Source organism: Muntiacus reevesi, chromosome 17 (assembly GCF_963930625.1).
Source record: "Muntiacus reevesi chromosome 17, mMunRee1.1, whole genome shotgun sequence".
Lineage (NCBI taxonomy): Eukaryota > Metazoa > Chordata > Mammalia > Artiodactyla > Cervidae > Muntiacus > Muntiacus reevesi.
This window is the reverse complement of record NC_089265.1, coordinates 37,335,251-37,361,913: the sequence shown is the minus strand read 5'-3', so window position 1 is coordinate 37,361,913 and position 26,663 is coordinate 37,335,251. Positions and strand designations below refer to the sequence as shown.

The 26,663-nt window shown below is 38.1% G+C and overlaps 1 protein-coding gene across 1 annotated transcript in view; it reads right to left on the bottom strand.

The window, feature by feature from the left end:
* The window catches only part of SPATA6L (spermatogenesis associated 6 like), a 71,623-nt gene that overhangs the window by 24,817 nt on the left and 20,143 nt on the right, over positions 1-26,663 (bottom strand). The window contains exons 4-6 of the mRNA XM_065908179.1: positions 23,075-23,123; positions 19,398-19,439; positions 2,890-3,014 (exon numbers count right to left, since the gene is read on the bottom strand). Of these exons, the coding sequence (XP_065764251.1) occupies positions 2,890-3,014; positions 19,398-19,439; positions 23,075-23,123 (216 nt within the window). The remainder of the gene's footprint in view (positions 1-2,889; positions 3,015-19,397; positions 19,440-23,074; positions 23,124-26,663) is intronic.

Sequence of the window (26,663 nt, the reverse complement as noted above, 5' to 3'; positions counted from 1 at the left end):
AACTTCATTGAAAGAACTGATACTTTACCTCTAATGCATGAAGATCTTCCTCTACAGTGTTAAAGCTCTTTCTCTTATGATTACCTCCATTTATGAATAACTACAAATAAAACTTCCTACAGGTTCTTCTTCTTAATTATGCCTATAAAGTTAAAGAGAGATAACATCTGGGGAAATATGAGAGAGTGTGTTTCTTCTTGTCTTGATACTTAGCCGGATACCAGCCCAATGTTTGCAAATGGAATTTATTTAAGAGAAAACTTGGGCAAATCAAAGTTAATGTAAAGAGTTGCTGCTGCTGCGGCTGCTAAGTCACTTCAGTCGTGTCCAACTCTGTGCGACCCCATAGATGGCAGCCCACTAGGCTCCTCTGTCCCTGGGATTCTCCAGGCAAGAATACTGGAGTGGGTTTCCATTTCCCTCTCCAATGCATGAAAGTGAAAAGTGAAAGTGAAGTCGCTCAGTCGTGCCCGACTCTTACGATCCCATTGACTGTAGCCTACCAGGCTCCTCCGTCCATGGGATTTTCCAGGCAAGAGTACTGGAGTGGGGTGCCATTGCCTTCTCCGAATGTAAAGAGTATCTCCCACCTAATTCTCACCAATTTTAATCCCCTTTCTGCTTCTGAAGAGGAAAATCTCAATAATTCAAAATAATAAAGGTAAGCATCTCACAAGTACCGTGGATATAAGTGATACACAAAGAACATCTCAGAGGAAAAAAAAATGATGTCAGTGATATTCATCAGATCTTCAAAGATTATGGAGGGCTTAAAGTTATGGCCATCAGGAATTCTGATTAGAACTTTTTTTTTTAACTATGTGGCACAGCTTGCAGGATCTTAGTTCCCAGGGAGAACTTCTGATGAATGCTTGGTGTTTGAAGTATCAGAACTAGAAGTCCTGTCATCATAAACATCATAGAAACAGGGTTCTGCATGCCATCTATTCTGCACAGAACTCTTAAATGGAGACAATAACACCTCACTAAATTAAATAATAGCCACTCATGGAGTAGGAACAGAAAAGGTGAATATTAAATATGCTTTTTATAATTTACAAAGATGTAGCCCTTAAAACAGAGGTCATTCAAGTGACATAAAAGTAGAGAAAACTTTCAGAGTTTCTGCAATGTTAAAAATCATCCCAGATAATAACAAATTAATATTTTGAACTTGGGTTCAGATAATGCCCCCCAAACAGTAACTGTTGTACTAGTTACTGCCATATCTTTTAATATCCCTCAATAATATCAGTCTGTCACATGTACCCCAATGTTCATTGCAGCATTGTTTACAATAGCCAGGGCATGGAAGCAACCTAGATGTCCATCAACAGATAAACGGATAAAGCAGCTGTGGTACATTTATACAATGGAATGTTACTCGGCCATGGAAAGAAACAAATTTGAGTTAGCTCTTGAGGTGGATGAACCTAGAGCCTGTTATATAGAATGAAGTAAATCAGAAAGAGAAAAACAAATATCCTATATATCAACGAATATATACAGAATCTAGAAAAATGGTACTGATGAACCTATTTGCAGGGCAGAAATAGAGAGACATAGAGAAGAGATTTGTGGACACAGCAGGGGAAAGAAAGGGTGGGACGAACTGAGAGAGTAGCACTGAAACATATACTTTACCATATATAAAACAGATAGCCAGTTGGAATTTGCTGTATGACATAGGAGCTCAACCGAGTGTTCCGTGACAGTCTAGAAGGGTGGAATAGAGTGGGAGGTGGGACAGAGGTTCAAGAGGGAGGGGACAAATGTATGCCTATGGCTAATTCATGTTGATGTATGGCAGAAACCAACACAACACTGTAAAGCAATTATCCTTCAATTAAAAATAAATAAATTTTTAAAATATCAGCCTGTGAACTTCTTGTCAGTTTCCCCTCCATTAAGTGGAGACCATAATATCTGCCTTGGCTGACTTAAGAACTGTTATGAAGAAAATAAGATGCCACATGAAAAAAACCAAAGCAAATCCACCTGCCAAAGCAGACGTGGGTTTGATCCCTGAGTTGAGAAGATCCCCCAGAGAAGGAAATGGCAACTCACTCTAGTATTACTGCCTGAATAATCTCATGGACAGAGGAGCCCTACAGACCACAGCATCACAGAGAGTTGGACACAACTGAGCAAATGATCACACACACAGGCAGCAGTACTCTATTTTACTGTTATTGTCACAAAAACAATAGCTGTGATTAAATAAACTGATGCTATATCTTTCAGTTAGTCTGCATTAAGAGGAGATGATAAAACAGATATATAGTTACCAAACTTATGGTTACCATAGGGAAAGAGAGGTGAAGGGGTGGATAAATTAAGAGTTTGGATTAGCAGATACAAACTACTATATATAAAATAAACAACAAGGTCCTAGTATAGCACAGGGAACTATATTCAAAATTCTGTAATAAACCATAATGGAAAAGAATGTGAAAAAGAATATATAATAGTGTATATTATTACATATAATATATATGACTGAATAACAATATATATCATATATATATATATAACTGAATCACTTTGCTGTACACCAAAAACTAACACATTATAAAGCAACTATACTTAAAAAATGTTTAAATTAAAAAAAGAGGCAGTGAAAGATGTAAGCCTTTTATAACTATGTGATAATGTGAATACGGCAGTGACTTAGCCTGGTTAGACAAGACTCCCACGTCTCAGATCAATAGTGGGAATCAGCATCATTTAGTACTTGCAGAGGGCATCTCATCAGGGCTGCTAAAGAGAATAAAGGGGCACTAACCAAGATGAAGTGATCTGCCCACAAACAGGCCCTACTAGCAATAAAACATTCAGGTTCCAAGAATCCCTTTCGCAACAGAAGCCCAGCTAGGCACCGTCACTTACTGGAAAGCCTTCAACTGTCTTCATGAGCACCTCCCTACACATCCCAGGGTGCGAAGGTGTCAGTCGTGGCTCAGGGAAGAGAAAGTCCCGTGTGTTTTCTTCATAGTAGGCCAACTCTTGCCACACTGCAAATAAAGGAGAAAATGCACGAGTAGATATATATTCTGAAGATGATGTATCTACATCATTTAAGCTAAATAAAAGCTTGAACCGTTGATGGCAGAGACGCTACTCAGATAAAAACAGATATTTTGATCACAGCACCTGGTATTCAAGAGGCAATGTCTTCTACTACTTTTTATCTCATGCGTGATTTTCAAAAGCCTTCCCAAGCATTGATCTAAAGGGTTACTCTCCAAAATAAAATAAAAAAGAACATCTTTTTCCATCCATCCAACCATTCTTCACTTTGACAAATGTTTTCTAAGGACATACCATGGGCCAGGTCCTAGGGATAGAACAGGAACAAGGTAGACAATGCTCTGTTCACTCAAAGGTTACAGTGTAGACTAGGGTTCAATAGATTTTGTGGTGCAGGAATGTCAGTGTCCCAGTGGCCTAGAGAAAAGCCACAGCTGTGGCTCTCAGCAGTACCGATACCAACCCCAGGAACATTTTGTAAATCTGTGGGGAAATTTCAAGGGCAGGAACCAGAGGTCAGGGTGTCTTGCAATGCCCAAGACACTCCTGCATTACTTTCTAACATCCTACAGACATTCTTTTAGGCAAGAAACCTTTTTACAATTATCTGAGCCTGGAACCTAATCGTTACATATAAACATAAAGCATTTTTTTTTTTTGTACAATTTAAAAATACACTGAATTTTCAGGAATGCAGATACCATGAAAACTAAGGAACAACTGTGTTTTGCTTTGTCTAGATCTTTACCAAGATCCTTTTGGCACTTGTGAATACTACAAATTTGAATACTAAAATACTATATATCAAATACTATAGCTTACTCAAACTATAGTTTGGTGACTCTTAAATCACTTTCCTTTGTGCTTCTCCTTTATATTATGGTTGAATATTACACAAATTGTTTGCGGTGAGCTATAAAAGTTGGTTATATTATCTGTGGGGCTTCCCAGGTGGTGAAGAACCTGCCTGACAATGCAGGAGACATAAGAGATGCAGATTTGATCCCTGGGTGGGGAAGATCCCCTGGAGGAAGCAATATACTCCAGTATTCTTACCTAGAAAATCCCAAGGACAGAGGAGCCTGTTGGGCTACAGTCTATGGGACTGCAGTCAGACACAACTGAAGAGACTTAGCATAGGACGTATTACCTGTGAATATCATTTCAATATGGTCAAAAGGATAAAACAAAATACTCATCACCTAAAGATCATTTCAGGTGCAATATGATTAAGAATCACTGAGCTGAAGGACAGAAGAGTTACCATCTTAGACCCCCTGGCCTACAAAGAAGGTGCTACACAGTGGTTTGGACCAAGAGCACTATCAAAAAAGTAATTGTAGTCTGTGAGGAAACTTTACTGTTTGGTAACTCTCAACTTTATTTGTGAGATGAACTCTAATGAGGGTACATTTTGTTATCTCAAATGTACAAAATAATCAACCTTACATCAAATAATCTGATGTCTTAATGTCTTCCTACTTATTCCATTTAATATGAATGTTAGATTCTAACAAGGATCAAAGCGCAAAAAGAATGTATTCTACATTTTTCATCATATTTTTCTACTCCTCCCTTCAAAAACATGCTCCAGCCACAATGAACTGATATGTCTTTCCCTCCTCTGCTATGTACTTCCTCAGCTTATGCTATTTCGTATAAAACATTCTTTCTTCCTTCCCATCCTGTTGAGAGATTATTTATCTTTCAAGTTAGTGTCTTACAGTATCTCTAACATACTACAGACTATATAGCCCACCAGCCTTCTTTGTCCATGGGATTCTCCAGGGAAGAATACTGGACTGGGTTGCCATTGTCTCTTCCAGGGGATATTCCTGATTCAGGGATCGAACTTGCATTTCTTATGTCTTCTGCATTCGCAGGTTCTTTACCACTAGTGCCACCCGGGGAAGCTCATCTCCAACAAAACAGGTCCAAAAGAGAACTTGATTTTTTCCACAAATAAGCTCTCCCCTACCTTCCTATTAGAGGAACCAGGACTAGTTAATCAAGCCAATACTCCAGGCTCTATTCTTTGTTCCACTCTTTCACTCCTTATAGTCATCCATTAACAAGTCCTATTGACTACATCTTCAAAATTAATCTAAATTCTATTCCCTTCTATTGTTACAGCTACCACCATGGTCTAAACCCCTCACCTCCTCTCTCCTGGACTGCCACCATGACCTCCTAGCTAGTCTCCCTGCTTTCATTCTTCCCGTACTCAAATCTATTCTCCACATACCATGACATTGTTTCAGACTTTGACTCTGATCTACTTAAAATCTTCCAATAGGCTTGCTATCATATTAAAATAAAATACAAGTACCTTATCCTAACCTTTAAGACTCTGTATAATAAGACTCTAATAACCTCTCCTACTTCATTTATTACCACTCTCTTTAATGATTCCATAGCATCCCTTCAGCCCTTCTTGCTGTCCCTCAAACACACCAATGTCCCTCAAACACATACATCTACCTTTGATGTTTGTCCTGTTGCTTCCCCTAGATGCGTGGCCTGCTCCCTCCTAACGAAAGACAATTGTTGTTGTTCAGTTACCCAGTCGGATCCAACTCTTTGCAACCTCAAGGAATGCAGCACGCCAGGCCTCCCTGTCCCTCACAATCTCCCAAAGTTTGCCCAAGTTCATGTTCATTGCATCAGCGATGGCATCCAGCCATCTCATCCTCTGATGCCCTCTTCTCTTTCTACTCTCAATCTTTCCCAGCATCAGGGACTTTTCCAATGAGGCAGCTGTTTGCATTAGTTAGTTCAGTCGCTCAGTCATGTCTGACTCTGTGACCCCATGGACTGCAGCACGCCAGGCCTCCCTGTCCATCACCAACTCCTGGAGTTTATTCAAACTCATGTCCATTGAGTCGGTGATGCAATCCAACCATCTCATCCTCTGCTGTCCCATTCTCCTCCCGCCTTCAATCTTTCCCAGCATCAGGGTCTTTTCCAATGAGTTGGTTCTTCGAATCAGGTGGCCAAAGTATTGGGATTTCAGCTTCAACATCAGTCCTTCCAATTAATATTCAGGGCTGATTTCCTTCAGGATGGACTGGGGGGATTTCCTTGCAGTCCAACGGACTCTCAAGAGTCCACTCCAACACCACAGTTCAAAAGCATCAGTTCTTTAGTGCTCAGCTTTCTTTATAGTCCAACTCTCACACCCATACATGACTACTGAAAAAACCATACCTTTGACTATATGGACCTTTGTTGGCAAAGTAATGTCTTGCTTTTTAATATGCTGTCTAGGTTGGTCATAACTTTTCTTACAAGGAGCAAGCCTCTTTTAATTTCATGGCTGCAGGCACCATTTGCAGTGATTTTGGAGCACCCCCAAAATAAACTCTGCCACTGTTTGCACTATTTTCCCATCTATTTGGCATCAAGTAATGGGACAAGAAGCTATCTCAGTTTTCTGAAAGCTGAGCTTTAAGCCAACTTTTTCACTCTCCTCTTTCACTTTCATCAAGAGGCTCTTTAGACAGTCATCAAGACAGTATGGTACTGGCACAAAGACAGAAATATAGATCAATGGAACAGAATAGAAAGCCCAGAGATAAATCCACGAACTTATGGACACCTTATCTTCGACAAAGGAGGCAAGGATATACAATGGAAAAAAGACAACCTCTTTAACAAGTGGTGCTGGGGAAACTGGTCAACCACTTGTAAAAGAATGAAACTAGAACACTTCTAACACCATACACAAAAATAAACTCAAAATGGATTAAAGATCTAAATGTTAAGACCAGAAACTATAAAACTCCTAGAGGAGAACATAGGCAAAACACTCTCCGACATAAATCACAGCAGGATCCTCTATGACCCACCTCCCAGAATACTGGAAATAAAAGCAAAAATAAACAAATGGAACCTAATGAAACTTAAAAGCTTTTGCACAACAAAGGAAACTATAAGCAAGGTGAAAAGACAGCCCTCAGATTGGGAGAAAATAATAGCAAATGAAGAAACAGACAAAGGATTAATCTCAAAAATATACAAGCAACTCCTGCAGCTCAATTCCAGAAAAATAAATGACCCAATCAAGAAACGGGCCAAAGAACTAAACAGACATTTCTCCAAAGAAGACATACAGATGGCTAACAAACACATGAAAAGATGCTCAACATCACTCATTATCAGAGAAATGCAAATCAAAACCACAATGAGGTACCATTACACGCCAGTCAGGATGGCTGCTATCCAAAAGTCTACAAGCAATAAATGCTGGAGAGGGTGTGAAGAAAAGGGAACCCTCTTACACTGTTGGTGGGAATGCAAACTAGTATAGCCGCTATGGAGAACAGTGTGGAGATTTCTTAAAAAACTGGAAATAGAACTGACATATGACCCAGCAATCCCACTTCTGGGCATACACCGAGGAAACCAGATCTGAAAGAGACACGTGTACCCCAATGTTCATCGCAGCACTGTTTATAATAGCCAGGATATGGAAGCAACCTAGATGTCCATCAGCAGACGAATGGATAAGGAAGCTGTGGTACATATACACCATGGAATATTACTCAACCATTAAAAAGAATTCATTTGAATCAGTTCTAATGAGATGGATGAAACTGGAGCACATTAAACAGAGTGAAGTAAGCCAGAAAGTTAAAGACCATTACAGTATACTAACACATATATATGGAACTTAGAAAGATGGTAATGATACCCCTATATGCAAAACAGAAAAAGAGACACAGAAGTACAGAACAGACTTTTGGACTCTGTGGGAGAAGGCGAGGGTGGGATGTTTTGAAAGAACAGCATCAAAACATGTATATTATCTATGGTGAAACAGATCACCAGCCCAGGTTGGGTTCATGAGACAAGTGCTCGGGGCTGGTGCACTGGGAAGACCCAGAGGGATCGGGCGGAGAGGGAGGTGGGAGGGGGGATCAGGATGGGGAACACATGTAAATCCATGGCTGATTCATGTCAATGTATGACAAAAACCACTACAGTATTGTAAAGTAATTAGCCTCCAACTAATAAAAATAAATGAAAAAAAAAAAAAAAGAGTTAGAAACGAAAAAGAAAAAAAAGAGGCTCTTTAGTTCTTCTTCACTTTCTGCCATAAGGGTGGTGTCATCTGCATATCTGAGGTTATTGATATTTCTCCCGGCAATCTTTGATTCCAGCTTGTGCTTCATCCAGCCCAGCATTTCTCAAGATGTACTCTGCATATAAGTTAAATAAGCAGGGTGACAACATACAGCCTTGATATACTCCTTTCCTTATTTCGAACCAGTCTGTTGTTCCATGTCCAGTTCTAACTGTTGCTTCCTAACCTGCATACAGATTTCTCAAGAGGCAGGTCAGGTGGTCTGGTATTTTCCTCTCTTTAAGAATTTTCCACAGTTGTGGTGATCCACACAGTCAAAGGCTTTGGCATAGTCAATAAAGCAGAAGTAGAAGTTTTTCTGGAACTCTCTTGTTTTTTCAATGATACAAAGGATGTTGGCAATTTGATCTCTAGTTCCTCTGACTTTTTTTTTTGGTTTTGTTTTTAAATTTTTATTTTTCAGTGGGTTTTGTCATACATTGATGTGATCCAGCATGAACATCTAGAAGTTCACAGTTCACGTACTGTTGAAGCCTGGCTTGGAGAATTTTGAGCATTACTTTGCTAGCGTGTGAGATGAGTGCAATTGTGTGGTAGTTTGAGCATTCTTTGGCATTGCCTTTCTTTTGTATTGGAGTGAAAATTGACCTTTTCCAGTCCTGTGGCCACTGTTGAGTTTCCCAAATTTGTTGGCATATTGAGTGCAGCACTTTCACAGTATCATCCTTTAGGATTTGAAATAGCTTAATTGGAATTCCATCACCTCCATTAGTTTTGTTCATAGTGATGCTACTGAAGGCCCACTTGACTTCCCATTCCAGGGTGTCTGGCTCTAGGTGAGTGATCATACCATCGTGATCATCTGAGTCGTGAAGATCTTTTTGGTACAGCTCTTCTGTGTATTTTTGCCACCTCTTCTTAATATGTTCTGCTTCTGTTAGGTCCATACCATTTCTGTCCTTTATTGAGCCCATTTTTTGCATGAAATGTTCCCAGTATCTCTAATTTTCTTGAAGAGATGTCTAGTCTTTCCCATTCTATTGTTTTCCTCTATTTTTCCTCCACCATAGTTTTGTCTCAAGTCAAACAGGGAGGGAACATAGCCCTGCCTTTAAACAGAAAATTGGATTAAAGATTTACTGAGCATGGACCCAATCATCAGAACATGACCCAGTTTCCTCCTCAGTCAGTCTCTCCCATCAGGAAGCTTCCATAAGCCTCCTGAAAACCACAATCACAGAAAACTAACCAATCTGATCACATGGACCACAGCCTTATCTAACTCAATGAAACTATGAGCCATGATGTGTAGGGCCACCCAAGATGGACAGGTCATGGTGGAGACTTCTGACAACACATGCTCCACTGGAGAAGGGAATGGCAAACCACTTCGTATTCTTGCCTTGAGAACCCCATGAACAGTATGAAAAGGCAAAAAGATAGGACAATGAAAGATGAACTCCCCAGGTCAGTAGGTGCCCCATATACTACTGGAGATCAGTTGAGAAATAACTCCAGAAAGAATGGAGAGACAGAGCCAAAGCAAAAACAACACCCAGTTGTGGATGTGACTGGTGATGGAAGTAAAGCCTGATGCTGTAAAGAGCAATATTGTATAGGAACCTGGAATGTTAGGTCCACGAACCAAGGCAAATTGGAAATGGTCAAATAGGAGATGGCAAGAGTGAACATTAACATTTTAGGAATCAGCAAACCAAAATGGACTAGAATGGGTGAATTTAACTCAGATGACCATTATATCTACTACTGTGGACAAGAATCCCTTAGAATAACTGGAGTACCCATCATAGTCAACAAAAGAGCCCGAAATGCAGTACTTGGATGCAATCTCAAAAACAACAGAATGATCTCTGGTCATTTCCAAGGCAAACCAATCAATATCACAATAATCCAAGTCTATGTCCCAACCAGAAGCTGAAATTAAACAGTTCTATGAAGACCTATAAGACCTTTTAGAACTAACACCCAAAAAAGATGTTCTTTTCATTATAGGGGATGGGAATGTAAAAGTAGGAAGTCAAGAAATACCTGGAGTAACAGGCAAATGTGGCCTAGGAGTACAGAATGAAGCAGGACAAAGGCTAATAGAGTTTTGCCAAGAGAACACACTCGTCATAACAAACACCCTCTTCCAACAACACAAGAGACAACTCTACACATGGACATCACCAGATGGTCAGTACCGAAATCAGACTGATTATATTCTTTGCAGCCAAAGATGAAGAAGCTCTATACAGTCAGCAAAAACAAGACCAGAAGCTGACTGGCTCAGATCATGAACTCCTTATTGCCAAATTCAGACTTAAATTGAGTAGGGAAAACCACTTGACCATTCAGGTATGACCTAAATCAAATCCCTTAGGATTATACAGTGGAAGTGACAAATTGATTCAAGGGGTTAGATCTGATAGAGTGCCTGAAGAACTACAGGTGGAGGTTCATGACATTGTACAAAAGGCAGTGATCAAGACCATCCCCAAGAGATAGAAATGCAAAAAGGCAAAATGGTTGTCTAAGGAGACCTTACAAAGAGCTATGAAAAGAAGAGAAACTAAAGGCAAAGGAGAAAAGGAAAGATATACCCATCTGAATGCCCAAAGAATAGCAAGGAGAGATAAGATAGCCTTCCTCAGTGATCAATGCAAAAAAAAACAGAGAAAAACAATAGACTAGGAAAGACTAGAGATCTCTACAAGAAAATTAGAGATACTGGGAACATTTCATGCAAGAATGGGCTCAATAAAGGACAGAAATGGTATGGACCTAACAGAAGCAGAACATATTAAGAAGAGGTGGCAAGAATACACAGAAGAACTATACAAAAGAGATCTTCACGACTCAGATAATCACAATGATGTGATCACTCACCTAGAGCCAGACATCCTGGAATGGGAAGTCAAGTGGGCCTTCAGTAGCATCACTATGAACAAAACTAATGGAGGTGATGGAATTCCAATTAAGCTATTTCAAATCCTAAAGGATGATACTGTGAAAGTGCGACACTCAATATGCCAACAAATTTGGAAAACTCAGCAGTGGCCACAGGACTGGAAAAGGTCAGTTTTCACTCCAATACGAAAGAAAGGCAATGCCAAAGAATGCTCAAACTACCACACAATTGCACTCATCTCACACGCTAGCAAAGTAATGCTCAAAATTCTCCAAGCCAGGCTTCAACAGTACGTGAACTGTGAACTTCTAGATGTTCAAGCTGGATTTATAAAAGTCAGAGAAACTAGAGACCAAATTGCCAACATCCGTTGTATCATTGAAAAAACAAGAGAGTTCCACAAAAACTTCTACTTCTGCTTTATTGACTATGCCAAAGCCTTTGACTATGTGGATCACAAGAAACTGTTCGCATTAGATGATCAAAATACTAGAGTTTCAATGTCATCATCAGTCCTTCCAGTGAGTATTCAGGGTTGATTTCCCTTAAGATTGACTCAAGGTTGACTTAAGATTAACCTCCCTCTTGTCCAAGGGACTCTGAGGAGTCTTTTACAGCACCACAGTTTGAAGGCATCAATTCTTCGGCACTCTGCCTTCTTTATGGTCCAGCTCTCATTTGACCACTGGGAAGACCATAGCCTTGACTATATGGACTTCTGTTGGCAGAGTAATGTCTCTACTTTTCAACACACTATCTAGGTTTATCAGTGAATGACAGATCTTGGTTTAAATGTCACCTCATTAGAAAGGGAGCAACCCAACCTACAGGAGCCTGTCACTCCCTACCATATCCCCCTATATTACTTTCAACCTAATAGTTATCACTAACTGCTATTTTTGTTCAGGTATTCATTCATTATGTGCTACCATGAATGCTCCATGAAAGCAGTAATTGTTCCATTCATCATTAAATTCCTGCCAAGACTGTCCCTAGAAAGGTGTGCGCTTAGGTCAGTTACTAGTACAGGGCTCAGCCAAGACAATCTTGCCTGAAAAGGAATCATACTGTCAGCATCTTTCATACGTCCCTTGAGATATCATTCAAGACAGACCTATTAAAATTTAATCAAAATGTCCAGAAATGAGTGGAAACCTAGATGAGTGGGATGAGGGGTAGGGTGGGAGGGAGGTTCAAGAGGGTGGGGATATATATATACTCTTAGCTGATTCATGTTGTTGTACATCAGAAACCAATACAACACTGTAAAGCAATTATCCTCCAATTAAAAATAAAATTTACAAAAAGAAAGAAAGGAGTGGTAAAGTGCAGCAACCCTTCCCCAAACCTGTGAAACAGTGCCTGAGCATAGTGAGTACTATTTTATAACTGTTCTTGAATGAATGAACATAATGATTAACACATTAACGACTCAGTAGGTACTAGTTACCCTCTGTAAGAATGAGTTTCCACAACTGAAAAAAAAAAAAAGAGGGGGGCACAGACTAAATGTTCTCTAAAATCTTTGCCAATCTTATCATTCATTCATTTTTTAATAATCTCTTTTCATTCATACATTCAAGAAATATGTATTGAGAACATACTATGTGCCAGGAGTTCTAGACACTAGATGGATGCTACTGAACAAGATGGATACAAGACCTATCCTCCTGATGCTTACAGTCTGTAATTATTAAACAATTATTCAAAGAAGCATACAATTTAAAATGATGATAAAGGAAATTCTGTGGCAGTCCAGTGATTAGGACTCAGCATTTCCACTGCAGGGGGGCATGGGTTCAATCCCTGGTCAGAGAACTAAGATCCCACATTCTACATGCCATGCAACTCAGCCAAAATAAATAAAATGATGATTCAGAGAAAGATAGGGAGAGAGGTGGGAAAGTGGGTGGAATTCTAGAATCAATCTTCTACTTCATTCACTAGTTTCATCCAGGTCTTGTTTTGTCAATGCTCCTTTTAAAACACTTTGTGTGATGGGTATGACCTCCTACCTTTGTTAGCCAGAAATAGACTTCCTCATATCAGGGCTCAAAAGTGCCACCTGAAAACGGGAAGTGAAATAACAATTTCTTCACCCATTATTAGCAACAAAACACAACTTTTTACTGAAGCCCAGACCACAGTGGTAAAAAACTACTCTAGGTTCATAGAGAGCTGGTTCAAACCATTGTTTCACCCATTACCAGCTATGTGACTTTGAGTAAATCTTGAATATTTCTTAACTTCCTTTTCCTCTTCAGGGAAATGCAGAATTCATAATAGCACTTGTCCCTTAGGTCTACAGTGAGGACAAATGACAAACATGTGAAGCACAGTGCACAGTGACCGGCTTTACCTCCCATGATCACAAATGCTCTGTAATACCAGCCCATCAGTGTTCCCAGCACTACTGGCCTCCATGAACATCGTGTGTTTTCAGCCATATGTTCCTACCGAGAACATGTGGATGCATGGTATGATGCTCTATCATGGGCTTTTCCTTTTTTCTTTCATATGTTTTTGGCTAGTTCTTATCACTGCATCCAAAGTGATAGCTACCGCTTATTATTCCTACATTTAGCAGGAATTAAAATAAAAATGGGAGGTCCAAGGATTGAAAGTGAGTTCTGCTATCTTTGGAATCACAGAAATAAAAAGAAACTGGAAAAAAAAAAAAAAAGAAGTGAGACTGAAATAGGGTTAGAGAAACAGAAGGCGGTAAAGCTTTTCAATTCTGTTTCTCTGGTTTGCTCATCTTCTAAAGATCCAAACTGCCACCCAGTGTGAAAATGTCAGAACACCAAGGGGATGTTACAGCAAGAGCCAAGGTTACAAGTAATAAATAGACATATGTACAGGCTGAGCAACTCTCATAGGCCAAGTGAAATGTCCGAAAGAGCTCAGTGTTCTTAATAATCTAATGGCACAGATAGGGAAGTCATCAATGCCATCAGTGAGAAAGATTTCCCCAGAAAATGAAACAAATGAGACTTCAAGAGGAATAATGACTTTAATAACAACACTATGTCTAGTTCTAGACATAGCTAACATTTATAGAGCACATCAGAATTGACAGCTTGTTTCCCAGTATGGAATCTCATTTGATTACCTCTTTATAGGTAACTGAGGCTCTGAGAGTTGAAGACACTTGTCCTAATGCCACGTGGCAAAGTAAGAATTCACAACCAGATCACTGGACTTCCCTGGTGGCACAGTGGATGAGAAGCCACCTTCCAAAACAGGAGACACAGGTTCAATCCCTGGTCCAGGAAGATTCCAAATGCTGTGGAGCAACTAAGCCTGTGCACCACAATTACTGAGCCCGCCTGTGTGCTGCAGCTACTGAAACCCACGTGCCCAGAGCCAGTGCTCTGCAGCAGGAGAAACCACCACAACGAGAAGCCCGTGCAACACAACGAAGACCAGAGAAAAATAAATATAAATAAATAAATTCTTAAAAGAACAAAACAACAGATCATCTGAGGCAGGAGTTCTTTCCTTGCTGATGCCTAGTAAACATTACTCCAAAGTATAAAATCAAGCTCTGATTCAGGGAACGGGTGCCCATTAAAAGAGTATGTTAAAAACTGGACTGAATATACATGACTTATCTGAAAGTAGAAGTTTTTATTTAATAGGTCAATAAAAGAAAACACCAAGCTCATTGTCAAACAGGATTATGCTGCCCCCCTGTGTCTATTTGCTTTTTCCCATCTTTGTAAACTGAAGACCCAGGAGTTTTTATTGCTTCTAAGCCAAATTACTAGATTTCTCCATTCTTTAGCAATACAATCTTATGCAAATCTGAGGTACTTATCTCACAAACTTAATGGTCAGAATATGTCTTAGTGCTATGAAAAAGTATCAGACACAGTAATACTGACAACAAAATTAAAAGGTAACAATTCAGCCAATGAAGAATTGATCCCTGAGAACCTAAATGTGGCCCATGTGACTCCACAGCACAGTCCACTTGAGACTTTAACCAAATCATTTTTACTTAATTATCTAGTATCAAGAACCAGCAGATTTAGAGGGCTCATGTCACCACTCTATGCCTGGTGCCACCAGCATAATACCAAGAAGTGGCACAGGGTAGGGCATTTTCTGAGTATACCTCCAATAAACAGATGTTGCACAAATTAATGGATCAATTTATAAATATTTGAAGCTGAACAAAATTAATTCTATTGAACGATTCAAGTTTAATCCAACTAAAATTACAATCTGAAATGGAAGGATAATAAAGAAAAAGAAGACAAGTGTAATAAAGCCTCCACTTTGTACCTTTAATATCTGATTAATTTCTAAGTTATAATCTATAACCATGCATTCAGTTTCAACACTCTCCAGTCATTACAGCTTTGAACTATTCTTGCAACATTCTCACAGATGAATTTCTAGTCAAGTGAAAAACAAATGGCAGTCAAAAATATATCTGAAGTTTCAGGAAATACATATTCAACCTATATATATATATATACATATACTAAATATTAGATGTATTTAATATTTATGTACTTATATGTGAGTGTGTGTTTGTGCATATATCTATATATTTTAGGACTCATTTAATATACTAAATATTTTATATATACTAAATGTATTATAAAAGGCATAAAAAAGATACACAACAAATTGTTAATAGCAATTATTGTCAGAGGTTGTTGATGAATATGGCCCTTTAGTTAGTTAAAATTTTTACCGTAAGAATATTTAGCTATTGGGTAACTTTTTTAACTCACAAAAAATTAAATAAGACCTGGTCCTGCTTCTATTTCATTAGCAAACTAAAATATAACTTGCCATTTATGATAGATGTTTGAACATAAAACTAGGTCAAATTAAAAACTCAATGCCCTGATTTTAGCTTGTAGCTTTCTTCCCTCTGTTCTGCCTACCTAAGAAACCACAGACATATATAAGAGTGTCCACCCCCAGACCCACTGAGACCTTAGGGTTCTTGTCTGTTTTTAGGACCTGCCTTGGCCAATAAACCAACAGGAAGAAAGAACGACAGACTTTGGGTCCACTCTACTGGGGCCCTTGATCTGCTCCAAACCACCACAGTGAGCAGGGCCACAGTCTTCAGAAAAGCCTCCACAGCCACCTCTGTTTTAGCTGAGGTATCTGCCAGGCTCACCACCTTCTCCCATGCTTTCTTAAGAAAAAGAAAATTTCACACAATGAAATATTAAAGTAATGCAAACATATGTATTAAGCATAACGGATTTAAAACTTTGGTGAAAATATCAGGAATTTACACCAAAATGCAATGCTAATATCCAGACATCGCTCCACAGGTAATCAAAGGACACTGACCATCATGTTATACAGAAGGAAAGAAAACAAATTATAATATAGGAAAGTGGAAACTTTTAAGAATTTAAAATGTTAAGTTTGTCACAAATCACATCTAAAAAGAAGGGACCAAAAATACAGTAAAATATATTTTAAAGAAATTATTACACACTTTTTAAACACAAAAAAATCCAAATGATAGCATCCAGCATTAGCCAGGGTATGGGGAGCAAGTACACTATATAATGTTAAATGCAGTAAAAATAATGGAAACTTGCCGGGGATCAGTTTACTCCCAGTTTATAAGATATGGTTCAATCTAGCAATTCTATCCTTTACAAATATATTAAGAGAAAAAATAATTGTTGTAAATATAAAGACAAAGAAAGACAAAGAAATCCTAATGTTCAACAATATGAATTTAAGGTTCATAGTAATGCTACGGAAAATACATAGCTATTGAAAATGACAAATAAGTTACCTATACATAACAATTTAGAGTGAAAAAGTAAAACAAAAAATATTATTTACATTCTTCTTACAGACCTATAAAAATACAAGTAAATTCATGAAATTATTTTATGATATAAAAAATAATGCTTTTTGGCCTATGTTTTTAAAAACGACAATATAAGGACTTCCCTGGTAAGATTCAACAGTAAAGAATCTGCCTGCCAATGCAGGAAACATGGGTCTGATTCCTGATCTGGGAAGATTCCACATGCCATGGGAGCAACTAAGCCCACGCACCACAGCTATTGAGCCTGTGCTCTAGAGCCCGGGAGCCGCAACTCCTAAGACCATGTGCTGCAACTACTGAAGCCTGGGCACACTAGAGCCTGAGCTCAGCAGCAAGAGAAGTCCGCACAATGAGAAGCCCACACACTGCAATGAAGAGCAGCCACTGCTCGCCGCAATTAGAGAAAGGCCACACAGCTTCAAAGACCCAGCACTGCTGCTGCTGCTAAGTCACTTCAGTCGTGTCCGACTCTGTGCGACGCCATAGACAGCAGCCCACCAGGCTCCCCCGTCCCTGGGATTCTCCAGGCAAGAACACTGGAGTGGGCTGCCATTTCCTTGTCCAAGACCCAGCACAGTCACAAACAAAATAAATAAATAATTAAAAATTAGTTTTAAAAAATTACAATATAACAGTGACATATGATTGGGGAAGCTAGTAAAAGACAATATATATGACCTTATTTACTTAAAAAATCCATATCCATATGTTCTTCTAACCACAGAAAAGTATCAAGAAACATGACCACCAAGTATCACCAAAATATAAATAAAAGTTTCTTCATAATTTGGGAGTGCTTTTTACAAGTCAAAAGTGTGAAGTTGGGAAGGGAAAAGGTAAAATGTATGGTAGCAAAGATCAGTAGAGTATGTGAGATGTTTCTGAGTTTTAGGTATCCTCTCTCTTTCTCTCTCTCTGTTTCTCACACACAGAGACTTTAAAATCACCAGATAATCAGCCACACTGAGAAACTCTGAGAACTGGTGTCACCAGGTGGAAGTTACTACTTGCTCTCACTAGCTCAGGTCTCTTGCATAACACAAAACAAAGGCATTACAGAATGTTTTCCTCAAGTCCCATGATTCCTGCACAGAGGTCACAAAATTTTTCTGCAAAGGGCCAGAAAGTAAAGCGTTTTAAGCTTTGAAAGCCATATAGTCACAACTAGTCAACTCTCACTGTAACACAAAAGCAGCCATAAACACTTTATGAATGAGTGTGGATAAAAACATCACAGATGATGAAATTCGAACTTCATATAATTCCCATTGATCAATAAATCTCTTTCTTTAAAAAAATTTTTTTCCAACCATTTAAAAATGTAAAAACCACAGACAGTTTGTTTGGCAGTTCCTTAAAAAGCTAAACATGGAATTACCATATGATCTATCAATTCCACTCCTAAGTATATAACCGAATATGAGAACCAAAAACACATACTTACACAACGTGCACAGGAACGTTCTCAGAAGCGCTACTCATGATATCCAAACAGTGGGAACAACCCTAAGGTCCATCAACTAATGAGTGGATAAACAAAATATGGCATATTCATATAAAAGATCATTAGTCATAAAGAGGAATGAAGTACTGACATATGCTACAACAAGGATGAACTTTGAAAACATTTTGCTAACTGAAAGAAGTCAGACATAAAGGGCACAAATTGCCTAACTCCATTTACATGAAAAGTCCAGTATGAGAAAATCAACTAGAGACAGAAATTAGATTAGTGGTGGCCAGGGGTTGGGAGGAAGAAAGAATGAAGAGTGAGTGCTAATGAGCACAGGGTTTCTTTGGAGGGAATAAAAATTCTAAAACTAGATAAGTGGTGATGGCTACACAATCTTGTGAACATACTAAAAACAACTGAATTGTATACTTGAAAATGGTGAATTTTATAGTATATGAGTAAATCTCAATTCTTTAAAATGTGGAAGCCAATATTATTAGCTCATGGGTTATACAAAAACAAACCACAGCTGGATTTGGCCTGGGGGCTGTAGTTTGTCAATCCTGTTCTAATCAACAGAGAAGATGGCTTCTGGCTAAACTCTCACACACACACACACACACACACACACACACTCACTCCACAAATTACAACACCATCAAAAGCAAACACTTGAAAAAAGCTGAGTCTGAACTAAAAAAATTACTTGATGATTACTACATAAAATCTTGAAAAAGTAGAAAGCCAAAGAACCTGTTCAAGTTATGCTTACTACTTTATCAAAGCCATAAAGTTACTCTTTTGAAAGTGGGAAAAATTCAAAAGACCAGTTGGGGAGGGGGAGCATGTGTTACAGAAAGCACAACTTTTAAATGCGAGTCACAATTGTGTCATGCCAAAATCCTTTTAAAATTGTTAGATAGCATCACCAATTCAATGGGTATGAATTTGAGCAACCTCTGGGAGACGGTGGAGGAGAGAGGAGCCTGGTGTGCTACAATCCATGGGGTCGCAAAAGTCGGACATGACTTAGCGACTCAACAACAAAAACAACAACAAAACTAATTTAGAAATTCATTCACTGGCACATTACCTGGAGGCACTAGCTGTATTAACTCAAATCTGGTTAGAAAGCCTAAAAAGAAAAAACTAGATTTTAATACTTCAGAATATTGTCAGAGTTTTCATTAATTACTAAGTGTAAAACTGCCATAACACTCTATTTATATTAAATTTATAAATTTATATTTATGTATTTAATATAATATATAAATATAATAATATATAATAAAATTAATAAATATTATAAAATAATAATAAGTGGCATACCACCAATGAATCAGGTATTTCTAGATCCAATATATTGGGACATGTGGTGAGAATAACTGAGTTATAAAGATAGATTTTGTCCCCTGAAAAGTATTGACAAAATGTGGTATTTTCTCTCTCAAAAATGCATTCATAAATCACCAAAATAACAATATACTTTTCATTTTAAAAATTCAAAATACATTGTTATCCATTAACCTATAAAAACTTACCTTGCTTAAAAGAGTATGCTATATGACTATATAAATTAGACATAAAACAACAATTTTTTATCTTTCCTAAGTTCAAAATATATTTAGAAATAGTGTCTATACTCAATATGTTAGCAAATTTGGAAAATTCAGGAGTGGCCACAGGATTGGAAAAGGTCAGCCTTCACCCCAATTCCCAAGAAGGGCAGTACTAAAGAATATTCAAACTACTGGACAATTGTGCTCACTTCCCATGCTAGTAAGGTTATGCTCAAAATCCTTCAAGCTAGGTTCAGCTGTACTTGAATTGAGAACTTCCAAGATGTACAAGCTGTGTTTAGAAAAGACAGAGGAACCAGAGATTAAATTGCCAACATTCGATGGATCATAGAGAAAGCAAGGGAATTCCAGAAAAACAACTACTGCTGTTTCCTGACTACGCTAAAGTCTGTGACTGTGTGAACCATAACAAACTGTGGAAAACTCTTGAAGAGATGGGAATACCAGACCATCTTACTGTCTCCTCAGAAACCTGTATGCAGGTCAAGAAGCAACAGGTAGAACCTTATACGGAACAACTGACTGGTTCAAAATTGAGAAAGGAGTATGAAAAGGCTGTTTATTATTGCCACCCTGTTTATTTAACTTATATGCAGAGCACATCATGCAAAATGCCAGGCTGGATGAGTTACAGACTGGAATGAAGACTGCCGAGAAAAATACCAACAACCTCAGATATGCAGATGATACCACTTCAAATGGCATAAACTGAAGAGGAACTAAAGAGCCTCTTGATGAGGGTGAAAGAGGAGTGTGAAAAGGCTGGCTTAAAATTCAATATCAAAAAAACCAAGACCATGGCATCCAGTCCTATTGCTTCATGGCAAATAGAACAGGAAAAGGCGGAAGCAGTGAGAGGTTTCCTCTTCTTGGGCCCAAAATCACTGCAGATGTTGACTACAGCTATGAAATTGGAAGACACTTGGTTTTTGGAAGAAAAACTATGACAAACCTAGATAGTATATTAAAAGCAAAGACATCATTTTGCTAACAAAGGTCCCTATAGCCAAGTTATGGTCTTTCCAGTAGTCAGGTACAGATGTGAGAGGTGGACCATAAAGAAGGCAGAGCACCAAAGAACTGATGCTTTCAAATTGTGGTGCTGGAGAAGACTCCTGAGAGTCCCTTGGACTGCAAGGAGATCAAACCAGTCAATCCTAAAAGAAATCAACCCTAAATACTCAGTGGAAGGATTGATGCTGAAGCTCCAATACTTTGGCCACCTGATGCCAACAGCTGACTCATTGGAAAAGACCCTGATGCTGAGAAAGATTGAAGGCAGAAGGAGAAGAGGGCAACAAAGGATGAGATGGTTGGATGGCATCACCAATTCAATGAACATGAACTTCAGCAAACTCCAGTGACGGACAGGGAGGTCTGGCGTGCTCTGGTCCATTGGGTTGCAAAGAGTCGGACACAACTTGGCAACTGAACAACACCAACAAGGATATGTCTTATAAAGAAAAGGTCTATAAGATTAAGAATAGAATTCAAATATTAAAAGTAATTTAAAATACAAATGGTATAACAATAAAAATCAGTAAAAATAATTCCCACAAAATATTAGAAGTGAAAACATTTTAATATAGAAAATAATGGTGATTATAGTTAATAATACTATATTATATACCTGAAAGTTACTGACAGTACATCTTAAATGTTCTCACCACAAAAAAAATGGTAATTATGTGATGTGATAGAGGTATAAGCTAACACTACTGTAGCAATCATTTTGCAAAATACCTGAGTATCAAATTCATATGTTGTACACCTTAAACTTACACAATGTTGTATGTCAGTTACATCTCAAAAAAGCTAAAAAATACATACAATAAAAGTAAAATTCTTCCTTTGCAGACTTATGAAAAACATGAATACGTAAAAACAAAAATGTCAAGAAAATTAAAAGCCAAGACAGCCCATAATTTTAAGTTTTCCAAACAGGAGGGAGGATTCTATTCTTTCCAACCATCACCCCGAAGGTAATGTGTTGCACTTCATCTATCTCAATTTCTAAATTCCTTACATTCAATTAATTATCACCACAATCCATGCCATGAATTGGAAGACTTAATATTGTTAAGATGCCAATATTCTCCAAGATGATCTACAGGTTCAATGCAGTCTATCAATGCCTATCAACTTCCTAGTTGGCTTCTTTGCAAGCTGACAAGCTGATCCTTAAGTTCATATGGCAAACTAAGGGAACCCAAATAGGAAAAACAATCTTGAAAAAGAATTTCCTTGTTTTAAAACTAACCATAAAGCTATTATAAACAAAATAGTGTGGTATCAGTATAATGACAGACAAATGAATCAGTGAAATAGAACTGAGACCTTCCAAAAAAACCCTCACACTTATAGTCAGTTGATTTTCAACAAGAGTGTCAAGACTATTCAAAGAGGAAAAACTACTCTTAGTAATAATAGTGTGAAGACAACTGGATATCCAGATAGGAAAGACTGAAGTTGGACCCTTACCTCTTGCCATTTACAAAAATCAACTCAATTGAGTTTGTAAATGTAAGAGCTAAATGTAAGGGCTAAAATGATAAAACTCTTAGAAAAAACCAAAGATCTTTGAGTTAGTGCTTCCCTGGCGGCGCAGTAGCAGAGTCCACCTGCCAATGCAGGAGACACATGTTTGATCCCTCATTCATGAAGATATAAAAAGAAGTCAAATATTGACACATGTTGTAGCAGGAAGAATCTTAGAAATGTTATGCTAAGTTAAAGAAGCCAGTTACAAATGACCACATATTATATAATTCCATTTATATGAAAAATATCCAGAATAAGCAAATCTATAGAGGCATATAGTTTATTAGTAATTGCCTAGGGCTGGAAGGGATGAGGAAGAATGGGTATACGGCTTCTTTCTGTGGTGATGAAAATGTTGTAAAATTGATTATGGAGATGGTTACATAACTCTGTTAAGATATAAAAATCATTTAATTGCAATAAAATAAAAAACAGAATCATACCATCTAGTAAATCCCATCTATATCTAGAAAGTGGTTTGCAATTCAATTAACATGATTCAAATTTTACAGACTATAGCGAACATAAATATGGGTTAAATATGAAAGTATCATAACTTAGAATACAGCAGAATTTTATATCTATGAATTACATATACACAATAGTCTCTGTTCCTTTTGGGGCAGGGGGTGCAGAGAGGAGTACCTACTTTCTAAAATGTCTGCTACAGCTCCAGGATCTATTGCATTTTCAAATACCTATAGGGGAAAAAAATGGGGAAAATAAATCTTCCAAGTTTTATTAATATATACTTACATTAAATTTATATCATTTTCTTCCAAATTATTAACACATGTCAAATCCAGCCATATGACATTTTAGGATTCAAAAGTAGAGCCTTTAACAGCTATGTGGTTAAAAGTTCAACAAGTAACTACAGAGGAAATGAATAAGAATTAACACAATACAAAGAACAAGGAAAATTTGAGTTGGCTGAAACTACCAGATGTTCAAAATGTCATCCACTTGACCTGGCCCCACAGTCTGTTCCTAAAAGCACATCTGATATCAATCTCGAACAGTCTTGTTTGAGTACCTAGAAAAACATCCTGAATACAACAGATACTCACTATATTTTAACTGAATGAATGACTTCTCTTCCCAAACAACTGGTTGTGCTAAAAAGGAACATAAATAAAAATCCTATGTGTAACACAAAAGAAAAGCTAAGTACTCATAGCTAGACTCCCACAGAATCCAAAAATAACAAAAGAGAGAGAACCTCATGAGTTTTAGGTATATCATGAAGCACAAGAAAAACACTGTGATACCTGTCCCAGGGTCAGTTCAGTTCAGTCGCTCAGTCGTGTCTGACTCTTTGCGACCTCATGAACTGCAGCACGCCAGGCCTCACTGTCCATCACCAACTCCTGGAGTTTACTCAAACTCATGTCCATCGAGTTGGTGACGCCATCCAGCCATCTCATCCTCTGTCGTCCCCTTCTCCTCCTGCCCCCAATCCCTCCCAGCATCAGGGTCTTTTCCAATGAGTCAGCTCTTCACATGAGGTGGCCAAAGTATTGGAGTTTCAGCTTCAGCATCAGTCCTTCCAATGAACACCCAGGACTGATCTCCTTTAGGATGGACTGGTTGGATGTCCTTGCAGTCCAAGGGACTCTCAAGAGTCTTCTCTAACACCACAGGTCAAAAGCATCAATTCTTCAGCACTCAGCTTTCTTTACAGTCCAACTCTCACATCCATACATGACCACTGGAAAAACCATAGTCTTAACTAGATGGACCTTTGTTGGCAAAGTAATGTCTCTGCTTTTTAATATGCTATCTAGGTTGGTCATAACTTTCCTTCCAAGGAGTAAGCATCTTTTAATTTCATGGCTGCAATCACCATCTACAGTGATTTTGGAGCCCAAAAAAATAAAGTCAGCCACTGTTTCCATTGTTTCCCCATCTATTTCCCATGAAGTGATGGGACCGGATGCCATGATCTTAGTTTTCTGAATGTTGATCTTTAAGCCAACTTTTTCACTCTCCTCTTTCACTTTCATCAAGAGGTTTTTTAGTTCCTCTTCACTTTCTGCCATAAGGGTAGTGTCATCTGCATATCTGAGGTTATTGATATTTCTCCCGGCAATCTTGATTCCAGCTTGTGCTTCCTCCAGCCCAGCGTTTCTCATGATGTACTCTGCATATAAGTTAAATAAAGCAGGGTGACAATATACAGCCTTGACGTACTCCTTTTCCTATTTGGAACCAGTCTGTTGTTCCATGTCCAGTTCTAACTGTTGCTTCCTAACCTATATATAGGTTTCTCAAGAGGTGGGTCAGGTGGTCTGATATTCCCATCTCTTGAAGAATTTTCCATAGTTTATTGTGATCCACACAGTCAAAGGCTTTGGCATAGTCAATAAAGCAGAAATAGATGTTTTTCTGGAATTCTCCTGCTTTTTTGATGATCCAGCAGCTGTTGGCAATTTGATCTCTGGTTCCTCTGCCTTTTCTAAAACCAGTTTGAACATCTGGAAGTTCACGGTTCATGTATTGCTGAAGCCTGGCTTGGAGAATTTTGAGCATTACTTTACTAGCGTGTGAGATGAGTGCAACTGTGTGGTAGTTTGAGCATTCTTTGGGATTGCCTTTCTTTGGGATTGGAATGAAAACTGACCTTTTCCAGTCCTGTGGCCACTGCTGAGTTTTCCAAATTTGCTGGCATATTGAGTGCAGCACTTTCACAGCATCGTCTTTCAGGATTTGAAATAGCTCAACTGGAATTCCATCACCTCCACTAGCTTTGTTCGTAGTAATGCTTTCTAAGGCCCACCTGATACCTAGATCCCTGTCTAGACATAGCCAAATATGTTTATTCTGTCCTTCATATAAAAGGGCCTAGGACTGAAATAAAAGTATACCATGTCCCTCTTTCTGAACTTTAGAATCTTGTTTAAAAAAAAAGTTTTCAGTAGAGTTTGATTTCAGGTATGAAATTTCTGTTTTAAACCATGCTTAACCTTAAGCATGATTAAAATCTGCTCTTGATCCAAAACCAGGTCTGTTTTAATGACAAAAGTAGAAGCTGTCCCCTGTAATCCATTTTTGTCTCACTGACTTGGATATAATAAGTAAATGTGGGTGAGCTGTGATTTTCTCCAAAATTGTTTCAGTAATATTTCATCCCTTCTCTTCATTTATGTCTAAGAATTTTTCAAGGATGATTATGGGAAATAAATGATCAACATGAGCTGCTTAAACACAATGGCTCTTATATTTTTTATGAATAATTTCTTATTTACCTGGCTGCTCTAGAACACTGAATTCTGAATTACTCAGAAGGTCCAATGTTTTCATTACTCGCTGCAAGTATTTGCAGCTAAAGAATGGAAGAGATACAAGAAAGTTGGAGTCAACTAGTAGAAAGTCTGAATATGAACCCAAAGAGCTCACACAAGGGGGCAATTTTTCAAAATCTAAAATAAAGCATTTACGGATAACCAACAAGGATAACTTACTATATAGCACATGGAACTCTTCTCAGTGTTATGAGGCAGCCTGGATGGGTCGATGTGAGGATAGTTTGGGGGAATATGGATACATGTACATGGGCTGAGTCCCTTCACTGTTCATCTAAAACTATCACAATATTGTTAATTAGCTATACCTCAATATAAAATAAAAAGTTTTTTTAAAAAATTAAGTATCTTATGTAATTGCACCTTATAAAATGAAAAATGATCCATAATATTTTTGACTAGTAATCTCTAATACACAGCTTTGTGACATCAGTAATGGCATCTATAGTGACTCTGAGACTCACTCTCCTCTTTTGCACGTCAGGGAGGTGGGACTGGATGACTTCCAAGATCATTTACAGATTGATTTACAGCTTTTACAATTTTACATTCTTGAGTTTCTTATAAAAATATTTTTAAAGTCTTCTAAATAAGCACATTTAAAGTTGATAAAACTAATAAGGAGATTCTTGAAGGAAAAAAATACACTGAATTTTCACCACCCACTTTTTACCATGACCAATATCAAAATGGCAGTAGATTCCTTTGTATTCTGACTGTATATTCTAAGATAATATCCATTTATTCCTCTCTTAACCAGCCAATTAGGAAGACTCTATTTAAATGAACAGACTGTGATTTATAAAAATGTTACACACAGCCCTAGACCTTTCAAAAACATCAATAGTCATCTTCTCTATTGTTGTTTTTCTGTCTGTGCCACACAACTTGGGAGATCTTAGTTCCCTGACTAGGGATTGAACTTGGGCCTCC